Raw genomic sequence first — 17,167 nt, forward strand, 5'->3', positions numbered from 1 at the left:
CGTTTTAGAAACAGCTTCTTCCTCTCTGCCATTAGGTTTCTGAATGGTCCATCAACTGATGAACCCACTATTTTGCTCTTTTTTCCTATAGTACCCGATAGCTTTTAAATGTGTTGCACTGTATCACTGCTGATGCAATTTCACAATATAGGTCAGTGATAAGAAACCCAATTCTAATTCTGAATGATGAGATGGAGAAACTAAGAGAAGGGAGTAGCATCCTTGAAGATGCTGTTACAGATGGGTAGAAGTGTAGTCAATCTACACAAAATGCTGGAGAAACTCAGCAAGTCAGGCAGTGTCCGTGGAGGAGAAGAAACAACTTTCCAGCCCTGATGAAAGGCCTTGACCTGAAACGTCGACTGTCTATCCCAGTCCATGAAGGTCGACAGACTTGTTCAGTTCCTCCAGCATTTTAAGTGCGTTGCTCAAGATTTCCAGCATCTGCAAAATTTCTCGTATTTCAGAAGTGTCGTCACGGTCACCTGGGTTGTCGGTCGGCTTGTGAAAGATGTCGATAGAAAATATATTCCGGAGATGAAGGCACTGAGATCAAGAAAAGGGAGAGAGGTGTCGGAGACGGACCAAGTGAACTTGAGGATGGAATGAAAGCTGGTGTCGAAATTGATACAATGACGAGCTCTGCATACGTGCAGAAAGCAGCGCCAATGCGTTCGTCACAGTAGTTTCCTTTCATTTTCGATTCTTTAAGCTCGTTTTGTCTGTTTAAAAAAACATTCACTTAACTGTTTAAGTTTTGACGACTGAGAGGCAACCACGCGGCTCGTGTTGCATTTAATTCATCACCAAGCACAGTATCCACGACATCGTCACGCAGCCGTGCCCAGGAAGGCGACATCCATTATTAAGGACCCCCATCATGCCCTCTTCTCATTATGACCGCCAGGAAGGAGGTACAGAAGCCTGAAAGCACACACTCTGTGATTCAGGAACAGCTTCTTCTCCTCTGCCATACAATTCCTAAATGGATATTGAAACCATGAACACCACCTCACTTTTAAAATACTTAATATTTCTGTTTTTGAACTATTTTAATCGATTTAATATACATATATGCTTATTTACTGTTATTTATTTACTTTCTTTCTATATTATCATACATTGCATTGAACCGCTGCTGCTGTGAACACCTTTCACGACACATGCCGTTGATAATAAACCTGAATTTGATTCTCATTTGTTGCCCCCTCTCGATGCAGGCACGGCGCGGACGACTCCAGAAACCGCCCTATCCGTTCTCGTTCAGGTTTGAACAGGCAGTGCGGAGGCCGTTCCGCGTGGAGTGCTAAGGACCGCAATCATGGTGCGCAAGTTGAAGTTCCACGAGCAGAAGCTGCTGAAGAAGGTGGACTTCATCTCCTGGGAGGTGGACGGGAATCTGAAGGAGCTGAAGGTGCTCCGCCGATATCGCATCCAGCGGAGGGAGGACTACACCATGTGAGTCCGTGGTCTCCGGGAGGGAGGGCCGGCCGGCTGCGGCATGGCGGGTCCGGAGGCTGGGCGCTGCCATTGTGGGACGGTGGAGGTTCGAAATGCAGGTTGTGTTTTCGTGGGAGAAGGGCGGTCTCCTCTGTCCCCCTCCCCAACTTCATACCACCCTTCTCTGATAAACCGAAAGGGGTTTTCAGTATGGAGCTGTTCTTCCGGTCCCTCATGGGACCATATCCAGAATATTGTTCCTCGGTCTGGTCTCCTGGCTTGGTTCGATATCCTTAATTAAGGCGTTAGTTTGTTCTGTTTTCCTTTATATTCTAGCATCTATTTGAGACATAGGAAACTGCAGATACTGGAATCTGGTTTTAAAAATACTTCAGTAACTTCGTTTATACACACACAACCTGCGCATTCAGGCAACAACTATGAAGGGAAATAAACGGTCGAAGTTTCGGACTGAGACCCCTTAACAGGATTGGGAAGGAAGAGGACAGAATAAGGAGGTGGGGGAAGGGGAGGAGTGTATGCGAGAGTAGTGAGTAAGGATGAAAAGGAGTACCTGCGAAGCTGGAAGAGGTGAAGGCCTGAAGAAGTCATAAGATAGTGCATGACAGTGGACTACAGAATAAAAAGGTGGAAAACCTGAGAGAGGTGAAAGGCAGATCATGAGGTGAGGAGAAGAGAAGTGGTAGGGGGTCACCAGAATAAGGGAAAACAGGTGGGGTGGGAAGGAAATAGGGGTGTAGAGGGTGAAGATTTGGTATGTTGTCTAAAATTTTTATAAACTGCTATAGATGTTTGGTGGCGAATATATTGACTGGTTGCAACTTGGCCTGGCGTGAAAAAGCAGTGGATGTGGCCCAGTCTGTCATGGGTAAAACCCTCCTCATCATTGAGCAGATCTACATGGAGTGCTGTTGCAGGAAAGCAGCATCCCTCCCCAGGGACCCCATCACCCAGGTCTTGTTATTGCCATCAAGAAGGTTGTAATATGGCCTCAGGACTCTCAGCACCAGGTTCAAGAACAGTTATTACCCCTCAACCATCAGGCTCTTGAACCAGGAGATCATTTCACTCAATCCATCACTGAAATGTTCTCACTGACATGTTCTCACTGACTGGACTCACTTTCAAGGAGTCTTCATCTCATGTTCTGGATACTTATTGTTTACTTTTGCACAATTCTTATGCGCATTGGTTTTTGCCTATCTTGTTTGGTGTAGTCTTTCATTGATTATCTTGTGTTTCTTGTATTTACTGTAATTGTCCAAAAGAAAATGAATCTCAGGATTGTATATTGTGACATAGATGTACTTTGGGAATAAATTTATTTTAAACTCTAAATGCTATCTGAAGTTAGAGAAGTTTATATTCATGCCTTTAGATTTGAGTCAACCTGGATAGAATATGATGTGTTGCTTCCCCAACCTGTGCTTTGCCTCATCACGGCAGTAGAGGAGGCCATAAGCTGATGTGGCACTGTGGGAAGGGCAAGTCAAATTGAAATGGATGGTCACTTGGAGATCCTGACTATTGCAGCAGACAGTGAAGCTGCTCAGTGAAATGGTTCCTCAGTCTGTGTGTGTGTGGGGGGTGGGTGGGTTCAATGGATACTGTAAATGACCTGAAAAGGCTCTTGGGTGAAATGCTGCCTCACCTGCAAAGAGTCTTTAGGGTCATGAATGGTGGTGAAGTAACAGGTGTAGGGATAGGTATAGCACTTGTCCCACTTGCAGTGATAATTTTCAGCAGGGAGAGGGATGAATGAATAAGGGAGACACACTGTAGAAAGTGTACCTGGCAGTGAAATCCCATTGGAGATTACGGAGAGTGATGTGTTGGATACTGAGGTAGGTGAGGATAGGATACCTATCAACTCACATGATGCTGGAGGAGCTCACCAGGCCAGGAGAAGAGTAAAGACGATGTTTTAGGCTGAAATGTCATCTGTACCCTTCTATGGCTGCTGCCTAGCTTGCTAAGTTCTTCCAGCATTTTGTGTGTGTTGCTTGGATGTGCAGCATCTGCAGATTTTCTCATTTGTGTTAGGATACCTATCATTGTTATTGCACATGCTGACTCTTCGTAATAGTTCAGCTAAGCTCAAAATATTTTGTTGATTTCCGTTTGTATTCAGTGTCTGAGGCCTCTCTCTCGTAAGTGTCCAACAATAGTCAGCCAGCTTTGATGGATTTCGGGTGCCCTGATACTGTTTGTTCATAATTGCGGTGTCCTGGTGAAACCTTTCAGCATGCTCATCACTGACGGCAGCAAGATTTGTAGGGAAGAAGTCAATATAGGAATGTAGAAAATGAATCTTTATTGACATGTTGCTCTTCATGGTTTTGTATGCTTGAAGCAGGCTGTCGACCAGCAGCACGTAGTTTGGTGTCCTGTAGTTGCCAAGATTTTGGGGTAGCACGTTAGTGCAGTCGTTAACACAATGCTTTGCAGTACAGGTGACCTGGGTTCATTTCTCACTGCTGTCTGTACATTCTCCTTGCATGGGTTTCCTCTGGCTGGTCCGGTTTCCCCTGATAATTGGAAGACCGACTGCTTGGTAGATTAATTGCTTGTTAAGTTGTCCCGTGATTAGGCTCAGATTAAATTGGGGAATTGCTGGACGGTGTGCCTCAGAGGCCTGGAAGAGCCTGCTCCACCTTGTATCTCAATAAATAATAAATTAAAAATACAATTTTCAACAACGTCCTTGAATCCCTTCCATGCAATTTTCTCTGGTCCCACTAGAAGTTCTTTAAATTGCTGTCATTGATGACCTGTTTGATTTGTGGACCAACAAAAATGCTTTGTTTAATCTTGGGATTCGTTATTCTGATGTGACTTATGAATTGAAATAACAAATAAAGGTGTTTTAAAAAAAATGGTGTATGATAGCAATATTTCATGGCGGTTTTCATTAATCTATAGCCCAAAAACCATGATAAACCCAAAAGTATTCAGGAAGCAACATCTTTGTTGTCCAGTGTAATCTGGCTTTGGAGATGCAGACAGATTAAGAAAGGAGAGAGACGAATCAAGTACGTGAGGCAGCGAGGCCAATCTGAGCAACGTCTCATATTCTGTCTGGTAGTGCTCAACTTGATGGCATGAACATTTTTTTTCTTTAACTTATAGTAATTTCTCTTTTTTCCCCTCACCTCCACTTTTTTTTTGTTTTATTCTAGTAGCTCCCTCAATTATTCCTCTCCCCTATCATGACTTGCCCATCACCTCCCCCTGTTTCACTTTATTCCATAGTCCACTGTGCTCCTTCTTCAGTACTTTAGCTCTTCCATGTTATCACCATTCAGCTTTTCATATTCCCTTCATTTCCCCCTTCTCCACCCGTGTACTTCCCCCTATCATCTGCCAGCTTCCCCAAACCCCCACCTTTTTCTGGCTTCTGCCCCCTTCCTTTCTAGTTCTGATGAATGGTCTTGGCCTGATTTCCCTCCTCAAATGTTGCCTGACTTGCTGAGTTCCTCTAATACTTGGTGTGGGTTGCTCAAGGTTTCCAGCATCTGCAGAGTCTCTTGTGTGTCTGCTGGAGTAACTCAGTGGGTTGAGCAGCATCAGTGGAGGGAAATGAGCTGTTGACATTTTGAACCAAGGCCATTCAGTCTCATGTGTTTCCACTAATGTCAAATGCCAATGAATCAGCACCTGATATTCTGGAAATCCAGGTTCGCTGTTGTCTGGCACACTTGTCTGGACTGTAAGCCATAATTCAGGACTGGAGTCTGGACTCCAGTCTGCATGCATGACTGGAGCCAGGTTTAGGATCTGGCACACCATGGATCAGAAATCTGGGTTGGTTTATTGCATGAGGTATGGTGTTTCTATGTTTCCTCCTTGTAAACTTACCAGGTGCTGTGGAAAAATCATTATATATTGAAAAATACGCAGTTGCATTTGGTTATTAATGTGATTCGGAAATCATCAGTACAGCACCATCAAAAGCTCAAGGCCCTGGGTTATTTGAGGGTGTACAACGAAGGGTAACTGAATTGATTCCAGGAATGGAGTTTATTGTCTTATGAGGGGAGCTTAAGCAGATTGTTTTTCTATTCCATGAAGTTTAGAAGAATGAAAGGTCTTGATGAAATGTGCAAAATCTTATGAGGCTCAACACAGAAGATGTGGAGCTGTTCCGATTGGTGAGCTGTGCTGCAATCAGGCATTATGTTCTCAAAAGAAGGTACAGAAAAGAGGGTCTCCATCCAAAATGTCTTCTGTTTATTCCCCTCCATTGATGTTGCCTAACTTGCTGAGTTCCTCCTGCATTTTGTGTGTGTTGACAGGAGGAATTTCTACACCCTCTGGGTAGTGGTTTTGAAATTTTGAAATTTCTGAAGACTGTGGTGCCTCAGTTTTTGTGTATATTCAAGACAAAACAATAACTTTTTAAATATAAAGGAAATCAAGTGATAGGTTTAGTGTGGGAAAAGTAGTCATAGTCATACTGTACAGAAACAAACTTTGCCCCATTGTGCACTTGGCAACAATTGAGTACTATTTGCACAGATCTCATTTACTAGTATTGGTTTTGAGTTAAAAGATCAGCTTTGATTTGTAGAATGGCAGGAGTTATTTTTAAGTTCTATGTCAGTGATGTGGATGACAGAATTGAAGGCTTTTTTGCAAAGTTTTCCGACAATATGCTGACAGGTGGAGAGGCAGGTAGTTTTAGACTGTAAGATACAGGAGCAGAATTGGCCCATTTGGCTCAGCCATTCCATCATGGCTGTTCAGGAACAGCTTCTTCCCCTCTGCTATCCGATTCCTAAACGGACATTGACATCGTGAACACTACCTCTTTTTTAAATATTATTTCTGTTTTTGCATGATTTTTAATCTATTCAATATATGTATACTGTAATTGATTTACTTATTATTCTTCTAGATGGTGTATTGCATTGAACTGCTGCTGCTAAGTTAAAAATTTTTACGGCATATGTTGGTGATATGTCAGGACCTCAAAGGTAGTTATCTCAGGATTACTGCCTGTGCCACACGACAGTGAGTATAGGAACAGAATGAGGTGGAGGATAAATGTGTGGCTGAGGGATTGGAACAGGAGGCAGGGATTCAGATTTCTGGAACATTGAGATCTCTTTTGGCTGCCCCGTACAAAACCCTGTACTGTGACCTGTACAAGAAGGTTGGGTTGCACTTGAATCTGAGGGGGACCAATATCCTGGTGGGGAAGGTTTGCTAAGGCCATTGGGGAGAGTTTAAACTGGAATTGCGGGGGGGGGGGGGGGGAATGGGAACCGAACTGAAGTGACGGAGGAAAGGGAGGTTGGTTCACAAAAAGTGAAGGCTTGGAGACTGTGAGAAAGGGAGGATAGGCAGGTGATAGAGAAGGGACTCACTCAGACCGACGGTTTGAGATGTGTCTATTTCAATGCAAGGAGTTTATGAATAAAGCAGTTGAGCTCAGAGCATGGATCAGCAGATGGAGCTATGATGTTGTGACAATTAGAGAGACCTGGATGGCTCAGGCAGGAATAACTACTTCAAGTGCCAAGCTTTAGATGTTTCAGAAAGGATGGGGGGAAGCCAAAAGAGCTGGGGGTGTGACACTGTTGATCAGAGGTTGTGTCACAGCTGCAGAAAAGGAGGAAGTCATGGAAGGATTGTCTACGGAGTTTTTGTGGGTGGAAGTTAGGAATAGGAAGGGGTCAGTAACTCTACTGGGTGTTCTTTTTTAATATATAGACCACCCAATAGTAACAGGGACATTGAGGAGCAGATTGGGAGACAGATTCTGGAAAGGAGTAATAATAACAAGATTGTTGTGGGATATTCTGATTTCCCAAATATTAATTGGCATTTCCCTAGAGTGAGGAGTTTAGAAGGGGTGGAGTTTGTTAGGTGTGTTCAGGAAGGTTTCTTGACAGAATATGTAGATAAGCCTACAAGAGGAGAAGCTGTACTTGATCAGATATTGGGAAATGAACCGGGTCAGTGGGAGAACATTTTGGAGATAGTGATCACAATTCTATGATAGGAACAGACAAGTTAGGGAAACGTTTAATTGGAGTAAGGGGAAATATGAGGCTATCAGGCAGGAACTTGGAAGCATAAATTGGAAACAAATGTTCTCCGAAACGTACGGAAGAAATGTGGCAAACGTTCAGGGGATATTTGTGTGGGGTTCTGAGTAGGTACGTTCCAATGAGACATGGGAAGGATGGTAGGGTACAAGATCCATGGTGTACAAAGGCTGTTGTAAATCTAGTCAAGAAGAAAACAGCTTACGAAAGATTAAAAAAAACCTAGATAATGATAGAGATCTAGAAGATTAAAAGGCTAGCAGGAAGGAACTTAAGAATGAAATTAGGAGAGCCAGAAAGGGCCATGAGAAGGCCTTGGTGGGCAGAATTAAGGAAAACCTAAAGGCATTCTACAAGTATGTGAAGAGCAAGAGGATAAGACGTGAAAGAATGGGACCAATCAAGTGTGACAGTGGAAAAGTGTGTATAGAACCAGAGGAGAAAGCAGACATACTTAATGAATACTTTGCTTCAGTATTCACTATGGAAGAGGATTCTGGTGATTGTAGTGATGACTTGCAGCAGACTGAAAAGCTTGAGCATGTAGATATTAAGAAAGAGTATGTGCTGGAGCTTTTGGGAAGCATCAAGTTGGATAAGTCACTGGGACCAGATGAGATGTACCCCAGGCCACTGTGGGAAGTGAGGGAGAAGATTGCTGAGCCTCTGGTGATGATCTTTGCATCATCAATGGGGATGGAAGCAGTTCCGGAGGAATGGAGTGTTGCGGATGTTGTTCCCTTATTCAAGAAAGGGAGAAGAGATAGCCCAGTAAATTATAGACCTGTGAGTCTTAAGTCAGTGGTTGATAAGTTGTTAGAGAAGATCCTGAGAGGCAGGATTTATGAACATTTAGAGAGGTATAATATGATTAGGAATAGTCAGCATGGCTTTGTCAAAGGCAGGTCGTGCCTTATGGGCCTGATTGAGTTTTTTGAGGATGTGACGAAACACATTGATGAAGGAAGAGCAGTAGATGTAGTGTATATGGATTTTAGCAGGTCAGTTAATAAGGTACCCCATGCAAGGCTTATTGAGAAAGTAAGGAGGCATGGGATCCAAGGGGACATTGCTTTGTGGATCAAGAACTGGCATCTCCACAGAAGGCAAAGAGTGGTTGTAGACAGGTCATATTCTGCAAGGACGCCGGTGACCAGTGGTGTGCCTCAGGGATCTGTTCTGGGACCCCTACTGTGATTTTTATGAATGACCTGGATGAGGGAGTGGAGGGATGGGTTGGTAAATTTGCTGATGATACAAAGGTTGGGGGTGTTGTGGATAGTGTGGAGGGCTGTCAGAGGTTACAGTGGGAGATTGATAGGATGCAAAACTGGGCTGAGAAGTGGCAGATGGAGTTCAATCCAGGTAAGTGTGAGATGGTTCATTTTGGTAGGTCAAATATGATGGCAGAATATACTATTAATGGTAAGTCTCTTATCATTGTGGAGGATCAGAGGGATCTTGGGGTCTGAGTCCATAGGACACTGAAAGCTGTTATGTAGGTTGACTCTGGTTAAGAAGGCCTGTGGTGTATTGACCTTCATCGATTGTGGGATTGAGTCTAAGAGCCAAGAGGTAATGTTGCAGCTATATAGGACCCTGGTCAGACCCCACTTGGAGTCCTGTGCTCATTTCTGGTTGCCTGTCCACAGGAAGGATGTGGAAGCCATAGAAAGGGCACAGAGGAAATTTACAAGAATGTTATTTGAACATTGACTTCTCTAACTTCTGTTAATGCCCCTCCTCCCCTTCTTACCCATCCCTGACATATTTAGTTGTTTGCCTGTTCTCCATCTCCCTCTGGTGCTCCCCCCCCACCTTTCACCTGAGGCCTCCTGTCCCATGATCCTTTTCCTTTTCCAGCTCTGTATCACTTTTGCCAATCACCTTTCGAGCTCTTAGCTTCATCCCACCCCCTCCGGTCTTCTATCATTTAGCATTTCCCCCTCCCCCCACTATTTTCAAATCTCTTACTATCTTTCCTTTCCGTTAGTCCTGACGAAGGGTCTCGGCCCGAAACGTCGACAGCGCTTCTCCCTATAGATGCTGCCTAGCTTGCTGTGTTCTACCAGCATTTTGTGTGTGTTGTTGTTACAAGGATGTTGCCTGGATTGGGGAGCACGCCTTATGAGAATAGGTTGAGCGAACTCGGCCTTTTCTCCTTGGAGCAACGGAGGATGAGAGGTGACCTGATAGAGGTGTATCAGATGATGAGAGGCACTGATTGTGTGGATAGTCAGAGGCTTTTCTCCAGGATTGAAATGGCTAGTACAGTCGGCCCTCCTTATCTGCAAAGGATTCGTTTCGGGACCCCTCGCGGATACCAAAAAACGCAGATGCTCAAATCCCTTATTTAACCTGTTCCAATGAGGTGGACTTTAGGACCCAGCGGAACCCCGGACCTTATTTAACCTGTCTCAGAGCAGTGCTGTTTAGGACCCAGCGGAGCCCCGGACCTTATTTAACCTGTCTCAGAGCAGTGCTGTTTTGGACCTGGCGGAGCTCTGAATCCGCAGTGTTTCTGTTCATGAAAATAATCATGATCCCGATTGAAAATAAAGTGGAAATAATAAAGCGATCTGAAAGAGGTGAAACGCCATCGGTCATTGGAAAAGGGTTAGGGTACAGTTGGTTAACGATAGGAACAATTTTAAAGGATAAGGTGAGAAAGGCCCTGTTCTGATGAAAGCTACAATTATTACTAAACAACGCAGTGGTTTAATTATTGAAATACGTACGTTTCTTAAGTGTTTTATTTGCCTAGAAAGGTAAAATATATACTATTCTAAGACAAACGTTTGACTAACTGACGTTAATGACTAACTGACTGCATGTAGCTGTTCTGACTTAAAGAACTTCTGATTTTTTTATCCCGATCCACGATAACCTACGCACATCCTCCCATATACTTTAAATCATCTCTACATGTAATAACTAATACACTGTAAATGCTATGTAAGTAGTTGTTATACTGCATTGTTTAGGGAATAATGACGAAGAAAAGTCTGTACATGCTCTGGAAGAGCACTTCTGGGTTTTCTCGATTTGTGGTTGGTTGAATTGGAGTATGTGGAACTCGTGGGTAAGGAGGGCCGACTGGAATGAGCTTCCAGTAGAAGTGGTAGAGGCAGGTTTGATTTTGTCATTTAAAAAAAAAATTGGATGGGTATATGGACAGGAAAGGAATGGAGGGTTATGGGCTGAGTGCAGGTAGGTGGGACTAGGTGAGAGTAAGTGTTCGGCACGGACTAGGAGGGCCAAGATAGCCTGTTTCTGTGCTGTAATTGTTATATGGTTTATATGGACTGTATGAAGGGGCTTAGTTTTGAGGTGCTTGGAAGCGGGTACAGAGGAGATATCAGGTAAGTTTTTTACGCAGAGAGTGGTGAGTGCATGGAATGGGCTGCCGTCGGTGGTTCTGGAGGCGGAAACAATAGGGACTTTTAAGAGACTCCTGGATGGCTACGTGGATCTTAGAAAAATAGAGGGCTATGGGTAAAGCCTAGGTAGTCCTAAGGTAGAGATATGTTTGGCATAGCTTTGTGGGCTGAAGGGCCTGTATTGTGCTGTAGGTTTTCTATGTTTGTATAATAAACCTTATTCTGATCCAGTTTTCCTCTCTGCCTCAATCACTTCCCTTCTTCCCATATCTGTTCATGGTCTGACCAATCAAAAGTCCATCAGCCTCTGCCCTTGGAGGTGGCATGTTTAGGACAATGCTTTGCAGTTCAAGCAACCTGGGTTCAATTCCTGCTGCAGCCTGTAAGGAGTTTGTATGTTCTCCCCGTAACCACACGAGTTTCCTCTGGGTATTCAGGTTTCCTCCACCAGTTCAAAGACTTGCTGGATGGTAGGCTGATTGGTCATTGTAAATTGCCCCATGATTAGGCTCAAATTAAACTGGGTGATTCCTACTCTGTGCTGAATCTCAAATAAAGTAATAATGTAAATATACATCAAGATTTAGCTTCCACAGATGCCTGTAGCAAAGAATTCCACATCCACTCGATCAAGGCCTTTCACCATTCGATAGGTTTCTTATGAATTCTTGTGAATCCAGTCCCAGAGCCATCAAACACTCTTCATGTGACAAGCCATTCAATTCTGGAATCATTTTTGTGAGTCTCCTTTGAACCCTTTACAGTTTCAACACATCATTTCTAAAATAAGGGGCCCAAAACTGCTCACAATACTCCAACTTGAGGGCTCACCAGTGCTTTATGAAGTCTCAACATTACATCCTTGCTTTCATAGTCTTCTGCTCTTGGAATGAATGCTAACATTGCATATGTCTTCCTTACCACAAATTCAACCTGTAAATTGACCTTTAGGAAATCCTGCACATGGATTCCCAAGTTCCTTTGCGCCTCTTTTTTTTGTATTTTCTCTTCATTTAGGAAATAGTCAACCTTTCCATTTCTTCTGCAATGAAATACACTTCTTGACACTGTATTCCAGCTGCCATTTCTTTGTCCATTCTTCTAATCGAAGTCCTTCTGTAGACTCTCTACTTTAAATTACCTGTCTCTCCACCTGTTTTCATATCATTTGCAAAGTTTGCAACAAAGCAGAATTGGCCCTAACACAGACCCCCATGCACTGGCAGACAACCAGAAAAGGCTCCCTTTATTCCCACTCTTTGCCTCCTGCCAATCAGCCATTTCTCTATCCATGTTAGAAGCTATCCTGTAATATCATGGGCTCATAGCTTGTGAAACAGCCTCTTGTGGCACCATGTCAAAGGCCTTCTGAAAATCCAAGTACACACGTCAGGTTCTCCTTTGTCTATCCTGCTTGTCATTTCTTCAACAGATTTCTCAGGCAATATTTTCCCTTGAGAAAACCTTGCTGACTACAACCTATTTAAATATTTGCCTCCAATACTTTGTGCTTAATAATTGACACCAATGTTTTCCCAATACTGTGTTCAGTCTAACTGGCCTATAATTTACTTTCTTCTGCCTCTCTCCCTTCTTGAAGAGTGGAGTGACATTTGCAATTTTCCAGTCTTCTGGAATCATTCTAGAATCTAGTGATCCTGGAGAGATCATTACTGATGACTCCACAATTTCTTCAGCCACATCTTTGGGGAGTACACCATCTGGTCCACTGACTTATCTACCTTCAGACCTCTCAGTTTCCTAAAAACTCTAGTTAAGGTAATGTGGTGAACTATGTGCCTGTCGGGACACGCCCCTGCTGACTGCTCCTGTGGCTCCTCCCACAGGCCCCTGTATAAAGGAGACCTGCGGCCTGAAGATCGGCCTCAGTCTCCAGGACCTTGTATGATAGACACTCACTCCTGGTTCCTTCTTCCAGTCAATAAAAGCCGATATCTCGCCTACGTCTCAGTGTGAGTTACTGATGGTGCATCAATTTTATTGACTGGAAGTTTTAAAACATGGAACCCGTTTTGCGTCCGGACCGGTTGGATTTGGACCCTCAAGACCCTGACGCAGCTCTCGCTTTTGAACACTGGCTTGCATGCTTCCAATCGTACTTGGCGGAGCTTCGTGCGACTGAACCCGCCGTTATGCACAGAATCCTACTCTCGAGGGTCTCCTCCAAAGTTTACTCCTTTATCCGGGACCTGCCGACCTACGAAGGGGCACTGGACGCCCTCAAACGACAGTACCTGCGGCCGGTGAACACCGTCTACGCAAGACATCGCTTAGCTACCCGGCAACAGCGGCCTGGCGAATCGTGCGCTGAGTTTCTCCGAGCACTACAGACACTCGTCCGAGCTTGTGACTGCAAGACGCTCACGGCAGAACAGCATGCGGAGCTGCTGGTGCGAGATGCCTTTGTGACGGGACTGAGGTCAGTGTACATGCGCCAGCGGCTGCTGGAGAACTCGGATCTTACCTTAAGCTCGGCGATAGAGAAGGCCAACGCTCTAGAAGCTGCTTTGCATAACGCCGACGCTGTCCAGTCGCGCGATTCCCCGCCGGTTTCGTGGACGCCTCAGACCCCGCCACCGCCGGCTCCCGGGAGCGAATTCGCCAACGCCGCCGCCAGTCGCGATTCCACGAGCTCCCCGACCCAGACCACGGCTGTGGCCCGTAAGAAACTCGTGCTTTGTTATTTCTGTGGCCAAAAGAAACATCCTCGACAACGCTGTCCAGCGCGAGAAGCGACCTGCTCCAGCTGCGGAAAGCGGGGCCACTTCGCCAAGGTCTGTAAGTCTCAACCTCGAGCGGAGTGCAGTGCTGCGGGTGAAACGTGGGGGCCGCCATCTTGCATGCCGGGATGTGGGCGGCCATCTTTGTCGACGTCAGCACGCCCCGCCCCCGATCCTCGGATGCTGACCGGGTACCCCGGATGTGAGCGGCCATCTTTGTCGGCGTCAGCATGCCCCGCCCCCGACCCTCCGATGCTGACCGGGTACCCCGACGGCGATCCAACTCTGGCCACTGTGACTCTCGACCAAAGCGCCCCACACCAGCTTGCAAGATCCATGATGGACATCCAGGTGGAGGGGCATTGGACTGGATGCCTGTTTGACACGGGCAGCACTGGGAGTTTTATTCACCCGGACACAGTGCAACGCTGCGGACTTGCAACGCGGCCGGTCAGTCGGAGGTTCCATTTGGCCTCTGGGTCGCAGTCCGCAGACATCCGGGCGGGTTGTGTAGCGACTTTGGTGGTGCAAGGCACAGTATATCGGGACTTTGAACTGCTGGTCATGCCTAATCTGTGTGCACCTGTGCTATTGGGGCTGGACTTCCAGAGCCATCTCGAAAGTGTGACTATGGTATACGACGGGCCCCTCCCACCACTCACTGTCAAGAATCCTCAGTTTTGTGGGACTTCTTCACATACCCCGCTACTGACCACACACACACACACACGCACACACACATCCCATCCAGAACCAGGCCAACAGCTGCGCTACCGACACTTGCAGCCTCTCCACTCTCAAGATCCCTCCCCCACCGCTGTTCGCCAACCTGACCCCCGACTGTAAACCTGTGGCAACCAAAAGCAGGAGGTACAGCGCGGGGGACCGGGCCTTCATTCAGTCGGAGGTGCAGCGGCTGCTCAGGGAGGGGATCATTGAGCCGAGCACAAGCCCTTGGAGGGCCCAGGTGGTTGTTGTTCGGACTGGGCAGAAAAATAGGATGGTGGTGGACTATAGTCAAACCATCAATAGGTTTACGCAGCTTGACGCATACCCCCTACCCCGCATCGCGGATATGGTCAACCAGATTGCTCAGTATAAGGTGTACTCGACAATAGATCTGAAATCCGCTTATCACCAGCTCCCCATCTGCCCAGAGGACCGCCCCTACACCGCCTTCGAGGCGGGCGGCCGGCTCTATCACTTCTTGCGCGTCCCTTTCGGTGTCACGAATGGTGTCTCTGTCTTCCAGAGGGAAATGGACCGGATGGTGGACCAGTACCAACTGCAGGCCACATTTCCCTATCTGGATAACATCACCATCTGTGGTCATGACAGGCCAGATCACGACGCCAACCTCCAACGGTTTCTCCAAGTGGCCGCAGCTCTGAACCTTACTTATAACAGGGACAAGTGTGTTTTTGGTACCACCCGCCTTGCTATACTTGGGTATGTCGTGGAAAACGGGGTTATTGGGCCTGATCCCGAACGTATGCGCCCCCTGTTAGAGCTCCCTCTTCCCACCACTCTCAAGGCCCTCAGACGGTGCCTGGGGTTTTTTTCCTATTACGCCCAATGGGTCCCCCATTACGCAGACAAGGCTCGCCCCCTGGTCAAGTCTACCTCGTTTCCCCTCTCTGCTGAGGCCTGCGCGGCCTTCAACTGCATTAAAGCGGACATTGCCAAAGCTACGATGCATGCAGTGGACGAGACCGCTCCCTTCCAAGTGGAGTGTGATGCCTCCGATTTCGCTCTGGCTGCTACCCTTAATCAGGAAGGCAGACCAGTAGCATTCTTTTCCCGCACCCTCCAAGGCTCTGAAATTCGGCACTCCGCGGTGGAGAAAGAAGCCCAGGCCATAGTGGAGGCTGTTAGGCACTGGAGGCACTATCTTGCTGGCAAAAGATTCACTGTGCTGACCGACCAGCGCTCGGTTGCGTTCCTGTTCAGCAACCAACAGCGGGGCAAGATCAAAAATGATAAGATTTTGCGGTGGAGGATAGAACTCTCCACCTACACCTATGATATCCTGTACCGGCCTGGCAGACTCAATGAGCCCCCTGATGCCCTATCCCGGGGAACATGTGCTAGCACACAGCTCGACCAGCTGTACGCCCTTCATGCACAACTTTGCCATCCGGGGGTCACCCGATTTTACCATTTTGTGAAAGCTCGGAACCTGCCGTACTCCATGGAGGACATCAGGACGATGACCAGGGACTGCCAAATTTGTGCCGAGTGCAAACCGCACTTCTACTGTCCTGACACGGCACAACTTGTCAAGGCCACCCGCCCTTTTGAACGCCTGAGTGTTGACTTTAAGGGCCCCCTTCCCTCCACTGACCGCAATGTCTATTTTCTCAGTGTTATTGACGAGTTCTCACCGTTCCCCTTTGCCATCCCCTGCCCCGACACCACTGCCACGTCCGTCATAAAAGCCCTGCGCCAGCTCTTCACTCTGTTCGGGTATCCCTGCTATATCCACAGTGATAGAGGGTCCTCCTTTATGAGTGAGGAGCTGCGCCAGTACTTGCTAGCTAGGGGCATTGCTACCAGTCGGACCACGAGTTATAATCCCCGGGGTAATGGCCAGGTAGAGCGGGAGAATGCCACAGTGTGGAAGGCCACACTTTTAGCCCTTAAGTCCAAAGGGTTGCCGGTCTCTCGATGGCAGGAGGTCCTCCCTGAGGCACTGCACTCTATCCGCTCTCTGTTATGTACGTCCACCAATGCCACCCCTCACGAACGCCTATTCTCTTTTCCCAGGAAGTCTGTCACTGGGACCACCCTACCAGTTTGGCTGACGTCCCCAGGGCCAGTGCTGCTCCGGAAACATGTGAGGAGCAATAAATACTCCCCGCTGGTGGAGAGGGTTCACCTTCTCCATGCGAACCCCCAGTATGCTTACGTGGTCTTACCTGATGGGCGGGAGGACACGGTCTCCATCCGCGACCTGGCACCCGCAGGTGCAGCAGACCACTACCCTGAAGGCTCTCCGGTAACTGTGAACCCTGCACCAGAGGTGACACCGTACTCACCAGGCCCTACACAGACTCCTCACGACACTTGTATACCGGGCGTTTCGTACGCATTTATACCAGGCGCCTCGCACATGCATGAGGGATCACCGGCGCCTAGTGGGCAAGAACACGCGCAACCCCCGTCCCCTGTGCAATCGCCAATGTTGCCGGCACCTATGCGGTCACAGCCGGTGCTACGTAGATCGCAGCGACAGATTCGACCGCCTGATCGGCTTGACTTGTAAGAACCTTCGCTACATGAGGACTTTTTCAAACGAAGGGGGGGTGAATGTGGTGAACTATGTGCCTGTCGGGACACGCCCCTGCTGACTGCTCCTGTGGCTCCTCCCACAGGCCCCTGTATAAAGGAGACCTGCGGCCTGAAGATCGGCCTCAGTCTCCAGGACCTTGTATGATAGACACTCACTCCTGGTTCCTTCTTCCAGTCAATAAAAGCCGATATCTCGCCTACGTCTCAGTGTGAGTTACTGATGGTGCATCAGGTAACTTCA

General features: G+C 47.0%; 2 protein-coding genes across 2 annotated transcripts in view; both read left to right on the top strand.

The window, feature by feature from the left end:
- The first annotated feature begins 1,237 nt into the window (after positions 1-1,237).
- Positions 1,238-17,167, top strand: part of imp3 (IMP U3 small nucleolar ribonucleoprotein 3) — a 224,374-nt gene continuing 208,444 nt past the window's right edge. Inside the window, exon 1 of the mRNA XM_059984900.1 lies at positions 1,238-1,458. Coding sequence (XP_059840883.1) covers positions 1,322-1,458 — 137 coding nt within the window. The 5' untranslated portion in view covers positions 1,238-1,321. The remainder of the gene's footprint in view (positions 1,459-17,167) is intronic.
- Positions 12,916-17,122, top strand: LOC132402320 (uncharacterized). The gene is made up of 2 exons (XM_059985199.1): positions 12,916-13,593; positions 14,360-17,122. The coding sequence occupies exons 1-2, from the start codon at positions 12,916-12,918 to the stop codon at positions 16,898-16,900; spliced, it is 3,219 nt and encodes a 1,072-aa protein (XP_059841182.1). The 3' UTR covers positions 16,901-17,122.

Source organism: Hypanus sabinus, chromosome 11, assembly GCF_030144855.1.
Source record: "Hypanus sabinus isolate sHypSab1 chromosome 11, sHypSab1.hap1, whole genome shotgun sequence".
Taxonomy (NCBI): Eukaryota; Metazoa; Chordata; class Chondrichthyes; order Myliobatiformes; family Dasyatidae; genus Hypanus; species Hypanus sabinus.